The sequence below is a fragment of the Arachis ipaensis genome, chromosome B8, assembly GCF_059453495.1.
Source record: "Arachis ipaensis isolate K30076 ecotype BB chromosome B8, ASM5945349v1, whole genome shotgun sequence".
In the NCBI taxonomy this organism is placed as follows: domain Eukaryota; kingdom Viridiplantae; phylum Streptophyta; class Magnoliopsida; order Fabales; family Fabaceae; genus Arachis; species Arachis ipaensis.
This window is the reverse complement of record NC_142443.1, coordinates 12,995,046-13,021,174: the sequence shown is the minus strand read 5'-3', so window position 1 is coordinate 13,021,174 and position 26,129 is coordinate 12,995,046. Positions and strand designations below refer to the sequence as shown.

The 26,129-nt window shown below is 31.8% G+C and overlaps 5 protein-coding genes and 1 non-coding gene across 10 annotated transcripts; 3 read left to right on the top strand and 3 right to left on the bottom strand.

Moving 5' to 3' along the window:
• Window positions 1-1,544: 1,544 nt before the first annotated feature.
• LOC107611997 (RING-H2 finger protein ATL40-like) lies at window positions 1,545-3,194 on the top strand. Its single transcript, XM_016313847.3, has one exon. It carries the CDS (start codon window positions 1,679-1,681, stop codon window positions 2,408-2,410), a length of 732 nt encoding a protein of 243 aa, XP_016169333.1. The 5' UTR covers window positions 1,545-1,678; the 3' UTR covers window positions 2,411-3,194.
• Window positions 3,195-3,305: 111 nt separating this feature from the next.
• Window positions 3,306-6,061, bottom strand: LOC107610510 (sodium/calcium exchanger NCL-like). Its single transcript, XM_021108874.2, has 7 exons — window positions 5,599-6,061; window positions 5,118-5,303; window positions 4,816-4,997; window positions 4,578-4,723; window positions 4,206-4,479; window positions 3,803-4,102; window positions 3,306-3,712 (listed from the first exon to the last, which is right to left on the bottom strand). The coding sequence occupies exons 1-7, from the start codon at window positions 6,044-6,046 to the stop codon at window positions 3,464-3,466; spliced, it is 1,785 nt and encodes a 594-aa protein (XP_020964533.1). The 5' UTR covers window positions 6,047-6,061; the 3' UTR covers window positions 3,306-3,463.
• Window positions 6,062-9,523: 3,462 nt separating this feature from the next.
• On the top strand, window positions 9,524-11,005 carry LOC110265232 (uncharacterized). Its single transcript, XM_021108116.1, has one exon. It carries the CDS (start codon window positions 9,524-9,526, stop codon window positions 11,003-11,005), a length of 1,482 nt encoding a protein of 493 aa, XP_020963775.1.
• A 3,006-nt stretch (window positions 11,006-14,011) lies between these two features.
• Window positions 14,012-17,953, bottom strand: LOC107614190 (basic leucine zipper 34). The gene is made up of 4 exons (XM_016316423.3): window positions 17,038-17,953; window positions 16,616-16,706; window positions 16,382-16,508; window positions 14,012-14,747 (listed from the first exon to the last, which is right to left on the bottom strand). The coding sequence occupies exons 1-4, from the start codon at window positions 17,640-17,642 to the stop codon at window positions 14,575-14,577; spliced, it is 996 nt and encodes a 331-aa protein (XP_016171909.1). The 5' UTR covers window positions 17,643-17,953; the 3' UTR covers window positions 14,012-14,574.
• Window positions 17,954-22,927: 4,974 nt separating this feature from the next.
• On the bottom strand, window positions 22,928-25,682 carry LOC107613983 (Pentatricopeptide repeat (PPR) superfamily protein). Of its 5 annotated transcripts, none has more exons than XM_016316193.3 (4): window positions 25,566-25,682; window positions 25,292-25,366; window positions 24,168-24,262; window positions 22,928-24,100 (listed from the first exon to the last, which is right to left on the bottom strand). In XM_016316193.3, exon 4 carries the CDS (start codon window positions 24,044-24,046, stop codon window positions 23,015-23,017), a length of 1,032 nt encoding a protein of 343 aa, XP_016171679.1. In that variant the 5' UTR covers window positions 24,047-24,100; window positions 24,168-24,262; window positions 25,292-25,366; window positions 25,566-25,682; the 3' UTR covers window positions 22,928-23,014. The 5 variants fall into 5 exon arrangements, with proteins under 5 accessions (XP_016171679.1, XP_020964531.1, XP_016171680.1 ...); XM_021108872.2 differs by having other exon boundaries at window positions 22,928-24,076; XM_016316194.3 differs by having other exon boundaries at window positions 22,928-24,033.
• Window positions 25,683-25,750: 68 nt separating this feature from the next.
• On the top strand, window positions 25,751-25,823 carry TRNAA-UGC (transfer RNA alanine (anticodon UGC)). The gene has a single exon. It is a non-coding gene; the product is annotated as a tRNA-Ala (tRNA).
• Window positions 25,824-26,129: the final 306 nt, after the last annotated feature.

Below are 26,129 nucleotides of genomic sequence, written 5' to 3'. Positions count from 1 at the left end.
ATAAATTAAACGAATTAAATTAAAAATACTATTAAAATATTAAAAAAATAATTAAAAAAATATTATCAAAATAAATTAAAAAATACCCTTAAAAAAAGTATGCTAGGTGAATCCTATCCTGAAGTGAGAAAATTTTTTTATATAATATAATATAATATAATATAATTGATACGTGTAGTACTCTATGTATGTAGCTTTTCATGCGCTGAGCATGCACCCTCGCTCACGATGTATTTATTAAAAATATTAAAATTTATAGTTTTGTTAGGTAGATAATAATTTTTGTAAATAATATAAATAATAAATTTTAGACATTTTAAAAAAATTTAGAAAATTAGCAATTTTATTAAAGGTAATTTTTTTCATACTCAATTAATTTAAAGGTATTACATATTCTTTTTACATATTTCAATTAATTGATGACATATGTATTCATTAATTTCAATCAGCAATATTACAACGGTCCAATTTTAATTCTTTTTTTTTTTAAATAATTTATTTAAGGTTTGTCACATATAGTGGTTTGATTTAACCAGACTTAAATGTATGTATAGTGTATTAAGATATGTATATATAAAGTATTTTATATATTCATGTATTAAATTTATTAATTTTTATTTTTAAAAATTAAAAATTCATTTGTTGATTGAAATTAATGAATACACAATTACACATGTTACTAATTAATTGGAACATGGAAGAAGGGTATGTAATACCCTCAAATTAATTGGGTATGAAAGAAATCACGCTCTATTAAATTCTGGCCAGCATGTAATCAGCAAAAGAAAAGTGAGTAATCTCACACCATTAAAAATATTATTAATGACTACTTGATGACTACAAATTACAAAAATTGCTGGTTTTCTAGCACTCCTCTTGACTTAATAAAGTAAAAAATATTTCATTCCTAAATTACTTTCTAAATATTGATATTAGGATAAACATTTGCACACCTAGTAAATTGAACATCCAACCGTTATTAACTATGCAAGAGTAAATTAAATCAAAAGAAATAACAATTCAATTAAAAATAATGAACATACTCATCCCCTATTGAATTAAATATCTAACATATCCATTATTTATATTATTTAATATTCTCATTATCTATCTATATTTTTCTTAAAATAAATAATACCCTAGCTAATTTAAAGGTGAAAATGAAGAGTTAAATAAGAATTATATCAAAATAAAAAATAACAATGATCTTTTATTTTTCATTTTTGTCTCGACTAAATTATTTAAATTTGAATCTTATTATCAGAAATATAATTAATAACCAAATTTGGAAGTCAGGTATAAAAATCAAGATTTGTTAATAACATTTTTTTCCTCCAAAAATGATCGGGTTAAAACCATCTAAATATTTACCACCACACCAACATAGCACAAGTAATGTGTATAAGTAAGAACTCCTCAACCTTCTCCATTATTCCACAATCAAGGTCAATGTTCAACAGTCAAATCAGTTGAAATATATATATATATATATATATATACTGGCGTATGTGTTTCTTGGTTTCTTGTTAGTTTATGCCATAGACTTTTCATATCCACCACCCCACACTATATACTATACACTTTAATTTCTCATATACACACATAAACCAAACATAACAAAAACCGCACCCTCCTCCGATCCTCTTCATTCTTCTTCTTCTTCTTCTTCTTCTCAAACATGAGTGGTTACGATGTTGATGGCCATAGAAACCATGACAACTACCCATCATCATCGGATCGAAGCTACTCGAACAAAAAAATCTTGGTGATGGCCGTAGCTTCCTTAACAATGGTCATCATCGTGGTCTTGGCCCTTCACATCTACGCAAGGGTGGTTCTGAGACGCCAAGCTCGAAGAAGATTCGCCATTCACCAACTCAGCCTCACCGTACAAGCCCAAGCCCAAGCCCAAGCCCACGAATACAACACAGGCCTGGACCCTAACGTCATAGCCTCTCTCCCCACCTTCATCTACAAACGAAAAAAGAGAGAAGAAGATGATGAAGATGGCGAGTGTGCTGTGTGTTTGAGTGGTGTAGAAGATGAACAAGAGGTGAGGTTGCTGCCGAATTGCAAGCACAGTTTCCATGTTGCTTGCATAGATACATGGCTGGCTTCTCATTCCACGTGTCCAATTTGTAGAACCAAGGCTGAACCAATCATAGGCCTTCAACTTCAACCTCACCCTCGTGAGCCTCCTATTCTTGTTCATGATGATGCTTCAACTTTTGAAGCTACTTCTGATAATAACAACAATGCTGCTATTGTGGGTAAGAACATTACTGGTTCTTCTGTTTCAAGATTCAGCAGCTCCTTTAGAAGGATACTAAGTAGGGATAGATCTTCTAGCACAAGAATTCAACCTTCCATAATTACTCATCTTGATGATCATGATTTAGAGAGCCAGTAATAATATATAGTACCAGCACCACTCATTAATTCCTTCTTAATACCATTCCCTCTTGGTTTTCTTATTCTTATTTTTTTACCAATGTCTGATTTAATGATTAATTTTTTATGTATATATAATATAATTGAATTTTATAGTCGTAAAGTAAAATAAAAAAGTTAAAATTATGCTCTACCTAACCATAATAAAATACAGAAGATCCTGAGATAAAATAAATACAAAATAAAAGAATAAATTTTTGTGGAAATAATTTCTCTCAATTTTTTTATAATTGATCTTGTTAAAGTATAATCTTTTGTACAATAAGAGATCACACTTGACAAATTCAACTGAGAAAGTTCAATCCCAGTTTTCACTGATATTTTTCTTTTACCATTGTTTGGATTTTCCATTATACTGAATAATGCACATGAAAAGGAGCTTAGTAAGAAAATAAAAAAAGAAAAAAAATGGGTACCGGTTAAAGGTGACGGTGTAAGTTTGAGTTTGAAATCTTATTTCGTACGCGTTAGTCAAATCTAAGAGATTTTGTGTTGAATTTGACTCTGCATCGTATTTTAATTATCATTATTTCTAAAGAAAGGATTTGGTGTTTGGTAACCTAAACATATAATTATAAGCGCTGGTGATAATGGTATGGCAGATTAGGTGGTAATCCCATGTGAGCTTAATTAGCAAATTAAACTGACAAGATTCTATTTAATCTTCCTTGTCTTTCTTTAACACAAGGTTTAGTGAAGTGTGAAGAATCAAGATCCCTAATATCAGGGTGTTTATGTTGACTTTCATGATATTATATATAAAATTCATGAGAGTAGTATTTTACCTTGTCAGAAAAGGGACTTCCAAATTTTACAATGCACCAAAGTGTTAATTCTAACAAGAATCATGATGCAATCTTCAAACTAAACCCAACAACTCCTTAGAATATTATGTTAAAAAAGTTGCAATGGTCGGACTAATAATGCTTGCTAAAAGATAGTTTTCTAAATAATTTGATATTAATATTTAACAATGGCTTAAAACTAAATTTAATGAAAATAAGGATTGATTTTAAGGTATTCCAACAACATAATTAAGAATATAGACGAAAAGCAGAGAGAATGGATAAAGTGCAAAGGCAGGGAAGCATAGCCATAGAGGCAAGGTAGTGTGAAAGCTTGCAACAAGTCCCATTGTTATGCACACAATGAGAATGATCAAAACCTCAGCTGAGAAACTCCATGTCAGGTTTTGAATGTAAACCAAACCCAAGAAAACTGATAATGAAAGGAGATTGCTCATTGTCACTGATCCATATATCTACACAAGAGAGAAAAAAACAAACTGATCAGGTCTATGTTCTTCAGTTTAATTTTGCTTATCTGAAGATAATTGATTAGTCCATTGTACCTCAGAATATGTGAGTGAGGCGGTTCTGATCTTCTTCCGGCTGGCGAAAATAAGAGCCGACACAATTTCGCTGGAGCTGGCGAAAGGAAGGATGATGAAGGAAACAAAGAAAGAAGGGATACTAGTGGCTGCTGAGAAGTTGTCCACTGAATCAACAAGAGGATCAGCAAATACACCAGCCACAGCAGTTCCTAGAAGCAACATCAACACTGCTTTGAAAGTATTCCATCTTGGATTCTTTACACTCTCCACAGCCTCATCACTGTGATCACTCCATACATCTTGTTCTGCTTTCATCCTCTGCTTAGTACTCAAAGATTTCATTACATCATTTACATGTTTAGTCTTGTTCTAAGTGTTTCTGTATTTTCTTTCCTCAGATATTGTTGTGTCAAAAACATACCTGATGGAAATCATTTAGAATCTTAGGTGTTGTGGGACTGTGATCATTGTCGTGTGTGGCGGATCGCGTAGCTTTGCTAAGCCATCTTGTTATTCCTCTCACAAACTCTTCCATGTCAATTCTAGAGTCATGTGACTTGTCAAAATCCAACATGATGCTTGCAACAGCTTCATCAATGTCCATATCTTCCTCCTCAAAGTGCATTCCTATGATTAAAGCTCTTAAATCTTTGGCTGTTATGTACCCTTCAGAATTCTTGAGTGAGTCAAACAACCTGTCAATTTACCAGTGTTCTCAAATGAATGTAAAAAATTTCAAGATATTTGCATCTTTTTCTTTATGCTTCTTGTAATAATATTGAGACTCACTCACTTTTGTATAACCTCAATGTGAGGTTCACCATTGTCTTTGAGGAAACGGCCTCTTGTTTGTGTTTTCAATTGTTCTAGAAATCCTGACATTATGTTCTTGTACTTGGCATATGCAAGTCTTCTCCTCTGAATCCTTGGCTGACAAACCTTTATTATTGAATTTCGACAACATCAGTTGCTTGCTGTCCAAGAAACTTCATGTTATGAATATAGCAACAAATATATAAAGTTTTTGGTACCTGATAAATGGTATAGACAACCAATAAACAAATGGAGACAATGAGCGAAAATAGAATGGCTGCGCGACTTGGAGTAGCTCCATGAAAAATTTGGGGTAATTGCACAATAACAAGTGGAATGCAAGATATTATCATCAACATTGCAGCATAGCTTGTCCAAATATCAGTGCTTGCACCAGATCCTGTGATAAAACATCTTCAGTTTGGTGCTAGTTATCAAATAAGTGTAATATCATACAATGGTGTATGTGAACACTCAAAAGAAGTTGAGAAAATCAACATAGTTATAGGGACATATGTACCAGCTAAGTCAAAGCCTTTTGTATCCTTTTGATCAATTGCTACTGAATTTTCAAGGTCACACCTTCCAACTATAAGACAGGAACCCCATAGAATAGTTAGAAGCATTACAGTTGATCCAGCAAGTAGTCCCATTCCCACAGAGACCTGACTTTGAGCTGTTTCTTTGTTCCCAGATAATGTAGATGCTGATTCAATTAAACAACATAATCTATTAGTGTATCATCTTTTGACCACCCTTGAAGTTAAGGGATATTACACGTGGTACCCTTCTATTTGTAAAACCATAAACAACATCTTCTGAAAGTTAACCAAGCTACGTGTATGCCAAAAATCAGCCACCAAATCAGCTATCCGTATAAAATACATGTTCAAATACAAAATACATATTGCAAATGAGTTAAACAACAGGCTAGTGTACACGTAGCATTTCATTTGAAAGTGCTCAATGGTCATCAAAGATTGAGGAAAAGAGAAACATACCAAGAATGATGGTTGCATCAGGAAGAGAACTCAAGAGAGGGAGGAATAGTCCACCAATGATGCCAGGTCCAAGAATTTGAAGCAAAATCTCACTGCCAGCTGATAATGACTTTGCTGCCAAGAACATAAAGTAGCCATACACCAACATGAGGAACACATTACCTAGAGCATTATTTGTACAGGGCAAAAATCCATAAGCTTCTGTGCATGTATCTGAAGAACCTAGCTTGTTCACATAAATAAGAGAAGGCTCACTACTATGATCATGGATTCCATCAGAAACCATCAATAGAGGTGCCTCTTTTGTGATAGGTCTACCATAATTAGAATGTGGTAATATGAGCAAGAATATGACAAGGTAAATGAATGAAAACTTGTGTCTCATGGTCTTTAGAATACTTGTAACTTGAAAGGAACTTTGTATTTCTTCTCCTTTATATATATTCATTGATTTCTACGTATGTGGAGGAAGATAAAGTCTTGAAGGCATAGAAAAGTCTGAACCAGATAAGAAAAACATGTTGGAATTGTTTGTTATACATATTATAAAGTGTTACATAAAGAAAATTATGCAGTTGCTTCTGTAATTCTGTTATAGCTAGCTGAGGTTTTGCTTAACGTGTACAATATGATTCAAAAAGTAATATCTTAAGTTTGTTATTTACAATGTGGAGATATATATGCATTGCTGTGATGGCATGCCTATCAAAATTGGTTTCAAGTTTCAATTTGATAGGATTGCTTATTTTCAATTCATTTTTTGATCCAATCAAAAGGCCTTTTTCTTTAATACTAATATATAAGAGGGATCTGAATGAATGCAAATATTTTCTAAATTGTTTACCTTGTAAGAAGAAACCACGACCCTTTCTTTTTTTCCATTGCTTTATCTTGCTGGAGAACCTATTACACAAGAAACATCATTGAGAATATTCTGTAAGGATTCTTATTTAACAAGTCAAATAAATATTTAAATTCTTCATTTGGCATAATCCTCTCTACACTCAGCAGCGTATTATCACAACCTTAACAATCTAACCTCCCATTTCATATATTATATTATAGAGTTAAATAAATACTATTCATAATAAGTTCATTCTTGTCACCAAAAAATAATAAGTTCATTCAATTAATGTATTGGGAAGTGGTATCTTGCGGTCAATAATATAGTTTCTTGTGTGACAAGAAAGAGCAGAGTTGACGCCACTTGAGCATGGATGTCTTCTCAATTCCCTTGCTATGTGATTAGCATAAACTTGTACGGAATGACTTCACCTCAAGCATCATCTTTCGATATCCCAATATTATTAAACTATTAATCTACAATTTGTCACATTGTGTTACCTACCTCTTGTATATTAACACTCTTTTCTATCTTTGTGGTGACCACTTCAACCTAACAAAATTTCTACTTTCGTTAACGCTTTAAAAAAAATAATAAAAAGTTTTTTTATCTATTTTTAGCGGTGAAAATTTCATTAAAATATTAATTTTTATGCCTCAATTGATGTTTTTTATTTTGATTCGATATGGTATAATTTAATTTATTTATTTTACATTAGAGAGAATAAACTTTAAAAATTTACAATTATTTAGATGTATATTAAAATTAGTTATTAGTATAAAATATTTATTAAAAATAAGTTAAATAAAATATATATTTATACACAAATATATGGTGATGAACTATAATAGTTAATTTTAGTATACAAACAATATTTTTAAAATATTTAACTAGATATATATTATTAAAAAATCAAAATTCTCTAAAATAAAAAAATGACTCAATTAATAAAGTGATAAAATAAAAATTAATTATTCTCCCTTTCACTCTCCTCCTTCGTGATTAAATTCATACCAAACATAGGAGTCAAGAGAATTTATAGTCAAAAGTTAATTTTCACAAAATCAAAATTCGAAGGGATGCAACATAAAATACAGGTTCAAGAAATGTAAATATTGGTAATTGTAATATTTTTTTTACTGAGGTTAATGTTCATTTTTAAGGGAATTTAGTTGTTCTAAATTTTAGATTTCACTTGAAAATGTAAAGTGTGCTTTTTCGTTATTTATTTTATAGGTAGAATTAAGTATGAGAGAAAAAATATTTAAAGGTAAGAGATTACACTTTACTCTTTCAAGTAAAAATCTAAAATTTAGAGGATCCAAGTTCTTTAAAAGAGAATAAAAGAGAAAGTTGGGTGTTCGGACGAGGTGTGCGGAGAGGAGGCAGTGGTCGGCGGAGAGAGAGGAAGTGGCAGCGATGGCAAGTGGGGCGGCAGAACTGTAATCGAGGAGGTATTGTCAAGAGAGGAAAATGGGTGAGAAAAGAAGATAGTGGAGAAGGAAAAGAGGAGGAAGAATAAAAAGAGGGTAGTGTGATGGATGAAGAACATAATTGAGAAGGTAAAGAAAAAAGTCAAACACTATTTTGTAATCTTGCACACATAAACCTCGCACACGTGGACACCTAAAAGTCGTGTATGAGATAGTTGTCAGAACTGAATCGATGATTGAACCGGTTAAGTTATTGGGTTATTAGATTATTGGTTTAATCGGTGGGTCATTAGTTGAACCGATTGATCCGGTCATATGTGAATAAAAAATTTAAAATTAAAATTTAATATCCATATTTTTCACTAATATTTTAAAAATATTTAACTATTCTAAAACAATATGAAATATGAACAATAAGTATTTTGTTAATTTTACTCTATCATAAATATTTTTATTTTGTTTTTATATTAAAATAATTATTATTTTTAAATTTTAATAATTTATTAATTAGTTTATATCTATTATACTATTATATACTACAAGTATTTATTATAAAATAATATTAATAGATATTATATAATTATAAAAAGAAAAAATAAGTGAGTTTATAATTATTGTTAAATAAAAATATAATTAATTTAAGAATAAATGAGTTTATAACTAACATTAAAATCTATTAAATAAAATAAACTATTTGATAAAAGATATCTATTGAGGACAGTGGTTCGAACTCTATCTCAAGCATTTTTTAAAAAAAAAATAAATTTCAAGCAGTTCGGTCGGACTAGTTTTTATCAGTTCACTCCGAGTTTGACCGGTTTGTTCCAATTCTTTGTTTTGCACAATCCAAACATCGGACTTGACTGGTATAGGATCTGGTTCACTGGTTTTTCGGTTAAACCGGCCGATCATATCCGATTTTAATAACTATAATTACGAGTTAACGTTTCAACTTAGTAGGTTCGATCAGACCGATTTTTATCAGTTCACTCCAAGTTTGACGGTTTGGTCCAGTTCTTTGTTTTCTACGGTCCAAACATCAGACCAAACCGATATAAAGTCTAGTTCACTTATTTTTTGATCGAACCGATCGGTCCGATCTAATTTTAATAATTATGGCTACGAGTTAACCTTTCAACTCAGTATTCTCTATTAATGAGTCACACCGAAAACTAATTTGGAAAATGTTTAATCCCGCTAGGGAGCCAATGGAGTATCTGTATAATGTGTACAATAGATTGTTTATTTGACCCAATATGAGTTAAAAATAAAAATTACCCACGTTTACTCTAATTTCAAAAGTGTTTATTTTTGTGTTAACCACCATTGTACATATTGTACACCAATTACATTGGCTCCCATATTTTTTCTTTAATAATTACTCATAAATTAATTTATTTGTAGTTTGGCGGGAACGAATAACGAACAAAGAAGCGTCCGTTGGGGTCAGAGAATCTCTATCGTCATCACCGCCATTAATAATTAACCCCTGTCTAAATCCACTCTAATCCCCTCGTATTCCGTCTTAAACCCTTCACTAAATTACACACCTTTAGTCAATTCTTAAAGCTTAATAATACTCATTCCTCGAAAACCCTAAATCCCAATTCCCGTTCTCAATCCTCAACAGCACTCTCCACATCTTCCAATGGAAGAAGAAAACGACACTCCTCTTCTCAACGCAAACGGCAACCAACCCTTCGCGAACCTAACCCATCAGGAACCGAAGACCCGGTTCATGACCCGAACACTCAAACCTGTTCCTTTCAAACCTTCTAAAAACCTCAACTTTGCGCGCCACGAGAAGCTCTTAAGGCGAATCGGTCTCTGGGACTTCGCGCATCTCGAATTCGATCGCCACATTCGGGTTGATCTCATAGAACAGCTTGTAGATAGTTACGAACCTTCCCTACGATGCGGTTACGTCAACGGTGTTAGGGTTTCGGCGAATCGAACTCAATTGGGGATAGCGCTGAAGCTGCTGCCCCTGAAGGAGGAGAAAGGTGAGATTTTTGGACAAGTGTTGGAAGGTTTGGACTTTGCTGAATCGGTTCAATTCCTTGAGGAGTTTATGTGGAATTGGATGGTTCTGGATGATGATGATGATGATGATGAGGGTGTGATGGTGATGCCTGATGAAGTTTTGGAGTGTGAAAGTTTGATCAGGGAAGGCCATTTTGGGAAGGTTGATTGGGTTGGGTTGATATGGAGCATGGTAGAGAGGGAGATGAGGGAGGTTGGGTTGGTTAAGTGTTACTATGCCTCTCATTTGCAGCTCTTGATCCAGGTGCAATGTGAGGAGTTGTTGAAGGAAGTTCCTTTGGTAATAGAGGTTGATGATGAGTTTCAGGAGCATAATACTGAACTCAGTTCAGGGAATGTTAAATTACAAAAGAAGAGTATTGAAGGGGACGAGGAAATTTTGGATTTTGGTTTGGATGATCATCTGGGTAAGCCGATTTTGCTGCAATGTGATGTTAATGTGAATAGTTTCGACTACGGGAAAGAGAAAGATGATGAAGAGTATGAGAATGATTCTTTGGAGTTGAATTCTGAAAGAGACTTTATCTCTTCTCAGGATGATCTTGAAATGACTTCCGGAAGTTTATTTGTTGGTAAGGGTCACAAGAGAGCAATTGAATTGGATTATGATAACACAAATCTTTCTTTGAGTGGCAATAACAAGAAGCTGAGAATAGATAATAATCCATGTAATAATGCTGAGCCTGTTGACTTTGATGCCTGTATGGCACGGATGCAAGATTGGATGGGGAAGGCTGCATTGATGTATGCAACAAAGAACAGGTCTTGTGAAGACTCTGCAATGAGTCTACAGAACCTACTAAACGAGATTCAGAACCGCGACAACAAGATAGAGGATTTGCGCAGGACAATGGTGGATGAAAGAAAGAAGGGACAGATGAATTTGTATAGACTACAGAAGGAACTTGACATGATGGCAAGTCTTCTGGAGGAATACAGAAAGGCCTTGAGGGAAACTCACAAGGCTTTTGCCGAATACAGAGCAATCATCAAGCACAAGCCGATCACCAAGAAGGGACAGTTGAAGAAGAAGCATTTGGCCATTGAACAGAGCTTGAAGGAGGACCACGTAAAAACAATTGCATGAAATTAATGTTAAAAGTCAAGTTCTTGAAACTCCCCTGAAGATGCTTCTCTAACTGCTTAGTAGAGTTTTAATGTTTGATTAATTCTATGTTTATTGTTGAAACTGAGAACATGAAGGAACAAACTATGGTAATTCATTCTTACATAGAATTATGTGGTAGCGCATAACAAATAATGAATATTTGTTTTATCTGCTTGTAATTTGGATCTTTGTGGACAAACACATATATCAATGTCTATATTCTGTTGCTTGGTATAGCAAAGAGTTGAATTGAGTGTATTTTTCTGTCAGCCTCTATTCCTTTTCATAATCAACAGTGGTATCTTTTGAAATCAATCCTTTTTGCACCTACAATGATTGGTATGCCTTCAACAATTTTGTTATAGAGTGAAAGTAAAATCCTTTGCCATTTGGCGTTCTTTTATCGTACTATGTCTATATCCAGTCACATGTTACATGTATGCAAGGTAGCAGTAGTAGTAGTACGAGGCTACAAGCATATAAGAAAAACAAGGTTAAAACTATTCATGTGCCAAAACTTGTGTAAGTGTTAGTGGTGTTGGCACTTTCCACTATAGGGACAACACAACACTGGTAGTTTGGATTGGGATTTCTGAATGAAATTGATCACTTAATCTTATATTCACTGATGCGTTACATAGAATGCTTATATCATATGAATGATTGAGAAATTATGCTTGCACTTATAATACATAAAACATTCTTTTTAATTATTATGTTACCATCCTATTGTAAAAGACAAATTGTTTATCCAATTTTATTTTTATTTATTAATATTAATATTAAAGATAAAAGATATACAAGAGAAATATACACAAAATAAAGGTTTAATTTTTATACACCAACAGTGTAAAACGTTTTACACAATTGTGTAATCACAACCGTTTTCTTAAATAACCATTTCACGCAGTTAATATAAAAGATAATTATTTTTGTTAATGTGATATTATGTGATTTAATGTATGTGTAAAACGATTTTACACTAACAGTCATTAAAATTAAACATATTACATTCTTTTTAATTATTGTATTACCATCGTATTGTAGACTAGCACCAAAAGAGAAAAGGACCATATTATAGAAAGCTCCAAACAAATCTGACACACACACACTAGCTAGGTGCATATTCGTGAGTCACATCTATTTTATATTTTATAAATATTAAAAATTATTTTTACACTAAAATTAATTATTAATATATTTATATATAAATATATATTATTTAATTTATTTTTAATATATATCTCTATTTTAATATGTATTTTATGCTGGGATCTAATTTTAATGTACATCTATCATAATTATATAAATATATAATATATTGAGTAAATATTTAAATTCGTTTATGAAATATCACTCATTATTCAAATTAGTATCCAAAAAGTTTTTTTAATCAAATTCGTCCTTGAATTATTTAAGTTAGTCATGTCAGTCTTTTTGTAACTTTTGTTATTAACGAACGTCAGAATTTACTAATATAGCATGTTAAGTGATACTCAAGTACATACTTAACGATCCTAATTGGCTGTTAACATAATAAGTCTATAAAATTAGATCAAATCAATTCTAATTTGAGTGATTCTAATTCTTTTAGGTCTTCTTCAATTAAAATTTGATTTCATCTAATTTTATAAACTTATCATGTTTGACTGTTATGTATGCTATGGTATACTTAATATGTCACATCAAAAAATTTTAATGCAGTCAATAAAAAAATAATAAAAAGACTAAAATAACTAATTTAAAATCTTTAAAAGACGAATTTAATTAAAAAATTCGAAGACCAATTTAAAAAATAAATAATCTTTTAAAAATAAATTTGACTATCTACTATGTTTGATACTTAGGTTGATGTAATAAAAATATTATATATTTTGAGATAATTAGATTGCTTATGATTGAGTCCTAGAAAGTTACTGATAATTATTGTAAGTTATTTCTCAATAATTTACCAAACAAAGTACATTTCAAAAAAATGAAAAGAAAAAACACGAAGGAGTATCTTTTGCCATTCCAAAGAAGGGTTATATATATGTCGACAAAAGTTTCTTGTACCAAAAACTTGGTATATTGAGAAGGACACAGTATAATTCTACTTATTCTCTGTGCTTGCGGCACCACAGTACTAATGAAATAAGTATATGCTGCTAGCCATATATAACTCTACCTAAAATAATACACTTGATCATGTAGAATAAAACTTGTATTCACAGTTTCACACTGAAACTGCATAAATCTTATAAGTCTATACCTACATGATCTGGCTGTGTATTAAATATACATAAAAAAAAATCTAGACAAACAAAATATAAAAAGAAAAAGAAAAAGAAAAAAAAAGTAGTGGTATCTTGCATTAACATCTCTTATGATTCAGGCACATGCAGTTGAGTTACTTAACTGGACCATCCACAATGTCATGACTCGTGACAGCCAAAACGTCACATTCATGGCATTGTAAATGTCATAACACTATTTATATGCTAGCTCTAACATGTATCTATATATCTATATAAGAACAAATTGTCACTCTCAATTTTCCAAAATTTAAATCTAACTTTTGAAAATGATTGAGAATCTTAAATATATAATAATTCTCTTAATTCTTAAATGACAGAAAATTTAAACATTTTTTTTTCATTTTTACATATTATATATCTACATGCACTGCAGATACTATAGTAGTATAGAGAGCAGAAATATTATTGTCTCCACTCTCCCACATTTAATTTCTTAAATGTCCTTCCTCCATTTAGGATCCGTATTTCATTCATCAAATAAATGCATGGCCAGATACAGTTTTAATAATATTTACAATACCCATGTTCTGATGTTATGCATACTTATATGATATCAGATATAAAAGACCTTACTATAACGAGACAAAAAAATATTTTATAGTTATGGCTGTGTCCCTTTCAAATAATATTATTAATGCATGACCAATTTGGTTTAATTATCTCCTTAAACAACAATCAACTTGCTATATCATAGTAACTTGGAAATCATAGATAATAATAACTTGGTTTATTTACAATTTGGACCCTTTTTGAATCGATAATCAAATAAGAATGGTTACACAATAGTACAAACCACAAATCAAATAATTTCCAAGGCCATATGTTTTCCAACATGAATCGAAATTAACAGAGCTTTTTGAGAGAGAGTAGAAGTGGTCCCCTTTCCTTAAGAAATGAAATTAAAGTTAAAACACATCACGTGGTTGCAACAGTTTCATGGCATCCACCACCATCGATCAGAACCATCAAAATGTGGCCTCAGAACGTGACTCTTCTCAGTCAACAGAAAAAGTTTCCCCCTTTTTCATCATCAATTTCCTAATAAAACTTCTCACCAAATATCTCACAACCCCATCATACAGTATTATTTATACATTTACATCCAAAAACGAAATTATTCTGCAACTTCTTTGTAAAAAAATATAAAGAATCACAGCTTTAATTTGTCTTCATCTTCATCATCATGTACTTAAATCCTAGCTAGATAGATAATTTGGTTGATGTTGTTGGGGTTACAACCTTTAATTCTTGTCAAACATTGAGAATCTGTTCATTCTGCCTTGGCGACGGCGATGGCGACGGCGGCGACGCTCGTAACGGTGATGAGCATGGTGCATTGTTATTGTTTTCCATCTTCTGAAGGTTCTGTTGGTGATACACTTGCCTCAGTCTCTCTATCTCCCTCTTCAGTGCTTCTTGATGAGCTACATGCATATACAACCCATCAAAAATATTTCATATACTCATTTTATTATCTATCATACGTAAAATCCACATAATTATCAAACTTTATCTAATAATACAAAAATAATTTTCATCCTATTAGCATATTATAAGAGAGTATAAAAAATACTATTCATACATTAAAATTAATTATTAATGTATTTATATATAAATATACATATAATTTATTTATTTTTAATATATATTTATATTCTAACGTATATTTTATACTAATAATTAATTTTAATAACTAATTTTAGTATATCCATAATATAACCGAATATCATATACCATACATATATATCTCTCCGATCAAAGCTACCTATACTAGGACTACATGCATCGCCGGTTTCATATATAATTAGTAGCTCTCCTTTCTAAAGTAGATATTATTATTATTATTATTATTATTATTATTATTATTATTATTATTATTATTATTATTATTATTATTATTATTATTATATTGAATTAATTTTTTATTTATTTACTTTTAGATAAAATTTTTAGAATAATATTATATATCTAAATTTTTTTATTAATCTAAATTTAATTAAGTTGGTCTAACATAATAAAAATTAGTTATAATTAAAATTATTTTAAATTTTATTGTTTAATTTGATTAGATTTAATTTATAAAAAAATTTGAATGTGTAGTATTACTTATATGCTGATAAATCCAAAGAAAAATCTCTCAACAAAACTAATTATCAATTGTCTAACAAAAGAAAAAATTTAGGTAAACAAAATTAAAAATACTATTTATATATTAAAATTAGTTATTAAATTTAGTTATTATATTAAATATATATTATTTAACTCATTTAATTTTTATTATATATTTTATGTTTTAATTTATATTTTATATTAATAATTAATTTTAGTGTATTGAACATGATGGTTAGTTGATCATATAATTTAGTTTAAAAATTAAGTAGAAAGATAAATAATGTGGATCCTACTAATCTACTATTATTATACTATAGGCAATAAAAGTACTGGAGCTGATAACATCCACCCACCACATATATCTTAAAACATTATGACTAATTGTATTGGATTTAAATTCTCCAAAATTTGGATTTTACTTTAAAGAATAAAGTGTGATTTTTTATTTTTAAATAGTTTTTTTTTATATTTATTATTGATCCCATTTATAAAATTAATGGTGAGAAATCATACTTTATTTTCTAAAGTAAAATTCAAACTTTGGAAGATCCAAATCTAATTGTATTATATATACAAGAACAAGTAGCTTTTAATTATTACTTAATGCTTATTATTGATCTGATCTATTATTGCTCCCTACATACATTAACCATATATATTAAATAAAAGATAACTATAATTAGCTAGCTAGCTAGCTAGTAGCTTCCACCCTAAGAGGAGTTAAATAAATGAATGCAAATCTATTTATAGCATGTATAATAATTATTAGAAAATGTTTGGTAACCAAAGAAAATCAGTTAAAAACAGTCATAATTTGTCTTATTTAACATTCATTAATTATTATAACAATTAATTAATATTAAATAAAACAAGTTCTAGCTATTTTTTTTTTGTCTACCTAATATTACCCTTATAAATAGTAATGAACAGTTGATGAAGAAATTACCATCTTTGAAAATCTTGTCTTGGGCAAGGGCGGCGATTCTTTGCTTAATAGCACTATTGTCAACATTTAGAAGCAAACGCTGATGATCTAAGAATGCAACCCGTGGTGACAGCACTGAAACTTCCGCCTTCAATTTTGGTCAACGCAAACAAAAAACAAAGTCAACCTTCTAATAATATAAGTCAATATTATGTATTATTGGTGCTAAATTATGTGCTGCAATAAATAACTCACCTGTAATGAAGTTACACTCCTCTCTAATTCTGATATGTATTGCAGCTTTCTCACTCTCGATCTTTGTGCAGATTGTCTATTTGCCAAAATTCTAATACAAAACAAACAAAAATTTTAAGTTAAAATCATAAAAATGTAAAGTAAAGCAATTTTCATATAATAATTCTCAATAAAATTTATTGGCAACCATTTATAATAAACTCAAACTCAAATTATAATAATATTTTTGCAATTCTGCTACATAAAATCTTAGGAGAAAAATTTTTAATATAAAAAATATAAAAATTTAATCAATAAATTTTATTATTATATTTAAGTAAAAATATTTTGTAGATGAATAATAAGTTAAAAATTAAAATTATGACTAGCAGCATGAAAGTAAATGGATGAATATAATGTGTAAAATGAGAATATTGATGTACCTTTTGACTCTCTTGGGATCAGTAATTCGGTCATTGGAAGAAGCAAGATTGTTGGTGTTGTTTGAAGGCAGCGCATTATTACTTTCTTCTTCCACTTTACATTGGCTTTCAACCTCATCTGCTTCATTCTTCAAATTCAATTTCATTTCCTGTTCTTGCTCATCCTTCGAATTCTTCTTCACATTAACCTCATTCTGGTAACTCGTTTCTTTCTCGTCGCTTGTAGTGTTTGAAGACGACATCGTTGGCGGCATCGGAATACCCCCACCATTAGCAATCTCGTCCGTGAACATCGACATGAATTGTTCATCGTCGAACTTTTCGAATTCACTCTCCTCATTATCCCTTGGGGGGACGGCACCGTCCCCGCGACAATTTTCCCCTGCCAGCAACGGCACCTCCAGGAAGGTGATCGAGTCGCTCACCGACCTGCGATGCGCGCCTCGTCTGGCAGAGGAGAAGTCTAGGAACTCGTCCACCCAGGACGGGTTCTGAGGAAGCTGATATTGGCTTGCATTGAGAGACGGCGGTGGCATTTTCTGAGGGGAAGGGAAGTCCGGCCAGGTTGGCGACATATTTGGAATCTTGGGAGGCAATTGCGCCATTGATGAGTGTGGATGAAAGAATGTGCGAGATATATTTTCAAAATATATAAAAATCTAAGAATTATTTCAAAGAAGAAGAGGAGGAGATAGTTGTTTTTGTTGTTGGTTGGTTGTGGCTGTTATTATTGTTATTGTTGATGATGTGGTTGACGTCGTTGCAGTCTCCCTAACAACATTTGCATATAAATGTGTCAATGGGAGATCAAGGATGAGAGATAGAAAGAAAAAAGGAAACCCAAAATTGAATATTTATACTAGAATAATAATATCCCCCATTGCAGGGAATGTCACACAGAAAGATATAAAGCCACAAGAACTACAAGCACACCATATATAATCAATTTCTTATAATATTATTTATATACTCAAAATTAACCACTAAATTTATATATATATTAAAAAAATTTTGGAATTAACAGTTTTTAGCAATTTTAACAGACCAAATTTTTTTAATAAATAAATATTATTAATTCATAAGAATAAATTCTAATAAATATAAATACAAATTGGTGAAAACTTAGGTAAAGTTGACTTCATGTGAAGTTGATGCCGTTAGATGAAAATTTAGTCAAATAAGTCAAATCATCTAACGACTCTCAGTTATCAACTTCAGGTGAAATCAACTGCACCTGAGTTTCCACCATACAAATTATATTAATTTATGTGTATAAATTTTAATAAATACAAGTATAAATTATATATTTTTTGTGTAAATTTTTTTAAATGTGAATAAAAACAATATAAGAATGAATGTTTTTTTATGTACATAATATAATTGTAATAAATATATGCATGTTATTAATTTATGATTTAAATAAGGTAAAAATTCACGTGTAGTTGTCTTTATACAAGATTGTAAATGATAATTTAATTAAATTTGTCAAATTATTTAATTATTTTTAAATATTAATTTCATATGAAAATAACTGCATGTAAATTTCCACTCTTAAATAAAGATAGCATAGGATATGGTGTAATGTTGTGGGAGTGGGAGTGGGAGTGGAATGTCACATGGGATTGGACAGCTATAAACAGCTGTGGAAGGGAGGGGAGGGGGGTCTCTGAAGCCTCAACGGTATTGCTTGAAAGTCGCCAGTAGATTTAATAGCTATTAGCTAGTGGGAGGAATCATCCACCACGTGCCCCTTGTGACCTTCTCTTTACTACTCCACATTGCTCCCTTTTTCATATCCCTTATCTTAACAACATTGCTTTCATTTTGTGCATCATTTTGGTCTGCATATATATGCTTGTGTAACATTAACATAACACAGTCAAACAAGGTATGTATGTATGTCAAAAGCCTATATTATTACGCATATCAATTTACTAAGTACTAACAAATTTTTGAATATTCTTCGAGTGCTAATTAAAGGTTGGAGAAAATATCTTAAATTGGAAATGGTTGGCTTGCAATGCCGCCTATAATTAATTAATTACAAGTTACTGGAGAAAAGAAAAAGATGTGTCTTATTATGTTGCTAAAAATAAGGTGGCCATACATCACGTTAGGTTACTGTTGATGAAATTTTAAAGACCGTGTCTTAAGACAAAAGGTAAGACAAGACAGCCCCACTTGATGGGATTAGTGATTGCTGAAATCATATGCCTCTATGAATGTGATAATGATCTTTATCTATATGTGAGGAGAACAAACCCCATGTGCATAAGATTTTATACTCTATTAGTGGTGCCTATATATATATATATATATATATGGGTGCAAGGGTATTAGTTTAATGAAGTAATTAGGATAAGCAGTGGAATAATTGAGACGATACATGAGCTGTGAAGTGGTTTCTTTCTTTGCTTTCTTCTCAAAGCATTCCCACATGTAGGGTATATGCTTTCTTTCTTTCTTCCTTTCTTTCTCTCTGCGTGTGCCTGTGTTTCGAGGTACCTTCTTCCATTCATCTTATCTTAACCGCAATCAATGTATTATTTTACCACCATGCTATATGTACTCCAAATTCAGCCATTAATATAAAAATATAGAAAAAGTCTAGAAAACCAGTAATTTTATTGAATTTTGACCAGCATACATGTAATCAGTAGAGAAATGTGACTCATTAGATAAAATTTCACACCAATCTCACATTATTAAATTATCATTGATGGTTATTTAATGACTACTAATCACAAAAATTACTGGTCTCCTAACATTGTTCTAAAATATATATTAAAATATAAATATATATTACAAATAAATTAATATATAAATATATTGATAGTTATTTTTAGTGGCTGATTTTGATATATGAATAATATTTTTAATTATTTAAAGACCAATAGTGTTTGACAAAGCTTCCTATGTCATCATTAACTGGATGAGATGTGCATATAAACTATATATTTTTTTGTATATCATTTATATTCCGAATCTTATTATATAAATAATCAATATAATGAAGTGCCTGCCAATAGAGCATCTTCAAGGACGAATTTCTTATCATATATAATTAATATGTAGCATCTAGCTATTTGATTAGTATAGTAGCTCTTGCATTTCCCTGTATTTTTTAAGCCCTCCGTCAGTTCTCAATCATAATTTTTGGGTGAAAAAAGATAAGTATATCTAAAAAAATTACATAATTAAAGGCCATTTTGTCATTTAGTTTTTGTTAAAAATTGTGTTTTTTTTAAATACAAGACTCGAATTAGATATTTATTTATTTTTAGAATGAACAAGAACAAGGATACTATAATCCCATCCATAAGAGAAGGAATAACTAGAGCCAGTTGGCGTTGGCCAATTATGAATTATGATCATTCACTATGAGTCGATGATATTATACACCAAATTTCAACCCCCCCTTCTCTCCTTCCTTCTTATTTTTATTTTCTGATTTTCTAATTTATTTTAAAACATAATCACAAATTTTCAATAAACGGAAGAAAAATGAACTGACAATAATTCATCATCCACAATCATGATGCCAATCATGATTGCAACATCTGTTCGTTTCGCCATATTATATTGTCTACTTTTGGAGATAAAAAGAAAAAAAGGTAACTTAGTTCTCGCTCATGAATTCCAACCAATCTTTAAGAAAAGAATCTCAACTAATAATAACTCAGAAGAGAATCCCAACTAATTGATTGAGAAGAGAAGAATCCCAAATATAGTTTGCAATTTTGCATTTTCCTTCCCAAAAAGAAAGCCACGTTTAATTATGACTCTCAATATTTTCTTTTTTTGGTGACTAATTATGTCTCTCAATATGTTGATTTTAAGAACCCAAATGCCATTGATTTAATTTTCTAATGAAGGAATTTCCCTTTGCTTTAAAAATGAACATAATCCAAGAATTGATATCTATTAATAAGTTTCCAAGTCTAGCTTTCAGCTGCTTCACTATTAACAAAGACTGTCAAGTGATTATACAGAATATTCTGATAATCATATCCTTAAGTATACTATGGAATATATTATTGCAGAGTTCAAACAATCCAAGTTGTTAATCAATGTTGTATTGAGTTTACAAAAAATACCCATGTGCTATTGGCTTTGGCATGAAGTTAGCGGGGATAGACAGCTATCACTGATTCATTATCCCTGCATCTTTATATATACATTTCTGAAATTATGTTAACATTATTGCATACCATCTCCCACTTAAATAATGCTACTTGAATCTGTTTTTCATTAGTCATAGAAACCTTTTGCACTGTACTTTACTCACATCCTTATCATTACCCTTATTGGATAGGATGTGACTCCCACTTTGAATAAAGTTGCAATAAATCCAATAATAGAAGGTGTGTGAAACAGCTTTTAATACAGAGTGAGTAAATCTATTACTCACTGCTCATGTAAAACTTGGCTAGAACGGTCAATTCACACCCATGAAAACACTGAAAGGTGACATAATTCAGTTAGAGGAAGAAAAAGAATACCCGTTAGAGGAAAGAAAAAGAATACCCTTGTGCAAGTTCAAGACCTTATGCTTCTTGGTCATGCAAAATAAATGTACACAGAATCCTTGCTTTGTTAAAACTCAGAAGCATAAGAATTGAAAGGCATGGGTACAAGAACATAAATATGCAGCCGCAATGCCTCTAAAAAGAATGAGCATGCATTGAAATGGGTAAACAATAAAAGCATTAAGCAAGACAAGAGTCTTACCCTCTATATTCTTTAAGAATAAAAGCAGATTGTTCATAGTAAAAATCAAATCAAATCAGATTCTTGTTCTCCAATTTGCACTAAGACAAACCATGAAGATTAGTAAAATCCTTTGTGTCCATGTAGCGTGCAATCTATGGATAACTGCGAATGCATGTTCTGAAAGCCACAAGAATAATTCATCTGAAGTAAACAAAATCTTGAGCAGCAGATATGAAAGTTGGCTGAAATGACATGGCCAGACATGCACAACATAGAGAAGAACGGGAAGCCTGTTTTGCCATTTCAACTTTATTCAAGCGGTGTCTTTTCATGAAATTGTGGAAGGGACCTAAGTCATGCTGTGACTATAGTTGGATATGGAGAAGAAGGTATCAAGTATTGACTAGTGGAAAACTCATGGGCAAGTAACTGGGGTGAAGCTGGCTATATTAGGATGAAGCGTGAAACCATGGACGAAGATGGGACTTGTGGCATTACTACGGATGCTAGCTATCCTGTCATCACAGATGAAGCAGTATTGTAGCCTAGTGACAGGCCGTGATTATAGAATGAAACATGTTAGCTCAAGAAGATTATTACAAAGCTTTAGAAGTGTTCAACTATGGCCTCGAAACTATCATATGAAATTGAGTAACATGCAAGAAGATTCGGAAATATTTTGGGAACCAAAAGTTAGGAACAAAATGGGGGAAGGAGAAGTTATAATATTATCAAAAAAGAAAACAAAACTTCAACAAATGGAAAAGAAGATAGCTTAACCAATTCTAGTGAAAAGATAAACTAAATCTAAGTCCATTGATTCTATATGAATTACATGTATTGAATGTGAAAACTAGTAAAACAAAAAACAATGTAACACTAGAGCAAAAAGGACATGACATAGAGCAGTTAATAATATGGTGCATTTATTTCTGCGACAAGCTTCTACGTCAGTCATTTTCTTAGACAATCCTACGAGAGCAGTTAATAATATGGTGCATTTATTTCTGCGACAAGCTTCTACGTCAGTCATTTTCTTAGACAATCCTACGAGACTAATATCGCTAAAAAGTCATGTTATAATGGAATGTATTCAAAAGCTCAAAGAAAATCCATCTGTGTTATATATACTTACATTTTTTTCATGCTTTAACTTCAAAGATTATAGCTCGATAGATTTTGAAAATCCATAATTTTATTGCATTACGTAGTCACTCCTTCAACATCAAGAATTGTTATTTGACAATTCTAAATCGTTTCAAAGCTAAGATTTTAGTGATGTGAATCTTTGTCTCACAGCACAAGCTATCTTCCACTCTCCTATGCTAGCTAGGCCTTCAATTATTTTCTGCCTGGCCTTGATATATGGTATAAAACCTCTTTCTGTCATTCCCATTGCAACCTTTCCAGCTAAAACATACTCATGTTTCTCCAAGCACCCTTCAATGACTGCCTCATAACTCTCGAACCCAACAGAGTGACCCTCTTTCTCCAGTAACTCAATAATCTCAACAGCTTTCCATATCTCCCTGTTTGCCCGCAATGCTGCAAACAATTTCACTAGTGTTCCCTGTCCTGGAGTCAACCCATATTTCACAACCATTTGCTTCATCAAGTCCACTGCCTCAGCAGTCTTTCTGGCTCTGCTTATTGCACCAATTACAATGCCATAACTATTAAAATCGGGAATACATCCTGCTCCACCCATGCCATTCAAGACTTTAACTGCCTCTGCCAATTGACCAACTGCACAAAGAGACGATAGTAGATAATTACAAGTCCCACAGTCAGGATGATATCCAATTGATTGCATCTCAAGCAAAACATTAGCTACAGAATGAGAGAGACAACGGTGATCCAACCAAGCAGAAGTGAGGAGAACATGTGTCTGAGGAACTGGAAAGCAGCCAGAACGCAGAGTCCGTTGTAAGACAGCAAGTGCAATTGGGAGCGGATGAGAACTTTGGAGGGTGTAAGTTAGCAAGAAGGAAAGGGCTATCTTAGGCTTAGAGCGAGGTCTGAGAGGTATAAAAGATTGCAACATTTCATCAATAACTTGCACTTGCATGTTCTGGGAAAATGAAGAAAAGAAAGAAAAAGGATTATTCTTTGAACTATGACAGGACTCTAAGGGAATGAGAAGGTCAGGGATTTTAACATAGTTTTTGGCTTCCACTTCAGCTCTAATATCCTTCTCAAGCTTTTGCAGTGATGACACCGAACGTACCAAATGGCACTGGTTCAAAAGAGGGTGGAAAGGTAAAAGAAACCTATGCATTGTAGCTGCAAACACCATTCTTGGTGAATTAATATACTCCCAAGGCACCTTGTGACTCAAGAAACATGAATCCTGTTTGAAGTTAGTCAAAAAAAGGAGATAATTTGAGTCAAATAGATGGAAGTTAATAATAAAGCACCTTTGTTTTCCTCTGTTCGTGGAGGACTTTTGGCAAACACTTGGTGGGCAGCCAAATAGATCTTGAGTCATGGTCATGTGTTAATCATAATTCAGCTGAAAGTAAAGAAATCAGAACACTTAGGCAAAGAAAAATCACTTTTTGTGTATAAAGTCATATAACATCATCATCGATACAAAATCAAATAATCATTAGTGGTCATCCTCCAAAATCCCATTTTGCATAATTTGCAAGTAGCTCACCTGAAAATAATTTATCAAAGACATAAGGGGAAACAAATAAACATTATAGTATTTTCATAATCACAACTAACAATAAAAAATTACCAAACCAACAACAACAACAACCAATTTCCCACGCCATTGCATACTACCCTAAACTAATTTTAGCTCCTTTCAATAACAAAAGAATTACAGATAAAAAAATCCATTTTGCTTGCACAAGGGAGGCAAGTAAATTAAAGGAAGAACCTTTCGACTTGTCTTAAAAAAAGTGCTTAAAAAAAGTGCATCGCTACTCACTAGGGGGGTGTTCATGGGCCGGATGAAACCAGATTTGTCTGAGCCAGACACAACCCTAAATATTGACTGGTTCTAAGACCCTTACCACCTCATTACTTTCGGACTACAATAAAACCGGGTCTCTATAAATCCTAAACTAAAAAGAATGAAAAACAACTTGCTGCCAATGGAACTTAAAATGCAGAGTTGAACATTGATACAAATTTATCTTATACAAGTTCCAACTCATCAATTTGCAAGAACAGATCCATATACCAAGAGTCAGATATTTTGCTAGAATTTGGACTCAACAAATCAAGTATAACTGTATAAGTGAAAAACTAAAGTATGTTGGTAATAGTCCCCAACTTCAGAAAATTGTTCTCCATTTTTTTCCATTCACCTTACCAATAATATTTTCATGACTAGTAAATCCATCAATTAGAAATCTATAACGAACAATCCACATATTTTTCCACCTTGAATTATCAGAAATTTAACAATGTCACTATATATCGAGTAGCATAAAAAAGCCGCCTTACAGAATAACAGGCTTTCTTGTCTTGTTATTACTAAGTATTAGAAAACTCATATGCACTAAACTAAATAGGGAGATAAAATTACCTCGACAAGCGCAACTATGCCTACACCACAGGCAACACAACAAAAGAGGGTTGATCCCAGAAGCTCCTCCAAGTACTGCATAAAAGATATTCAAAATCAAAGAAACTATTGAGCATTCATGTCCTTTCTTAATCCTAAATGCATAACGATACAATTTATAATCAGACCTTAATTTAACTTTTTTCAAAATAATTTTTTTCAATTAACTTGATTATTGCAGAATTTCAATTTTTTAAAAAAATGAAATTAACAGTGGCTATTGGCTAATGCGTACGTGCAGTGAGCTTGGGGAACGGGGAGGGGGCGGCTGCGATGGTAGAGCTTCGCAGAGGCTGGTGGCTGAGGCGAGCAACAAGAAGCAGTGATGTATTATGTTCTCTTTCACTTGCTTTCTTTTGCTTAGGGGTGTGGTCATTCTTATTTGGTTAAGAAAGCTTGTGAACTCTTTCATGTCAACATGGGGATGTAGCTCAAATGGTAGAGCGCTCGCTTTGCATGCGAGAGGCACGGGGTTCGATCCCCCGCATCTCCACAACAGATTATCTCTTTTGAATGTTATTCAAAAGAATTATAAGGTAACTTGCAAAACACTATTGTAGTAGCATGCTACTTATTGCCTTTATTTATTTAAAAATACTTCTTCTCTCACTCAGTATTGCCTTTATTTATTTAAAAATACTTCTTCTCTCACTCAGTATTGTATTTGTTAGTTCAGAGACTGATACTAAAATTTCTGTCTCTGTTTCTAAAATTTCAGTATATCAGTACCTCCAAAAAGTAGGGACACAGGGGACTGAAACTTTTAGAGATGGAGACTGAAACTTTAATAATATTTTAT

Coding starts and splice junctions, on each gene's coding strand:
- LOC107614190 (XM_016316423.3), bottom strand. CDS start 17,642: ATGGCGCAATTGCCTCCCAAGATTCCAAATATGTCGCCAACCTGGCCG. Junction 16,707..17,037: donor GATCCCAAGAGAGTCAAAAG/GTACATCAATAT, acceptor GTTTTGTATTAG/AATTTTGGCAAATAGACAAT. Junction 16,509..16,615: donor GGAGTGTAACTTCATTACAG/GTGAGTTATTTA, acceptor CCAAAATTGAAG/GCGGAAGTTTCAGTGCTGTC.
- LOC110265232 (XM_021108116.1), top strand. CDS start 9,524: ATGGAAGAAGAAAACGACACTCCTCTTCTCAACGCAAACGGCAACCAA.
- LOC107613983 (XM_016316191.3), bottom strand. CDS start 24,244: ATGACCATGACTCAAGATCTATTTGGCTGCCCACCAAGTGTTTGCCAA.
- LOC107611997 (XM_016313847.3), top strand. CDS start 1,679: ATGAGTGGTTACGATGTTGATGGCCATAGAAACCATGACAACTACCCA.
- LOC107610510 (XM_021108874.2), bottom strand. CDS start 6,046: ATGAATATATATAAAGGAGAAGAAATACAAAGTTCCTTTCAAGTTACA. Junction 4,998..5,117: donor AAAAGGCTTTGACTTAGCTG/GTACATATGTCC, acceptor GTTTTATCACAG/GATCTGGTGCAAGCACTGAT. Junction 3,713..3,802: donor CCTCACTCACATATTCTGAG/GTACAATGGACT, acceptor TCTCTTGTGTAG/ATATATGGATCAGTGACAAT.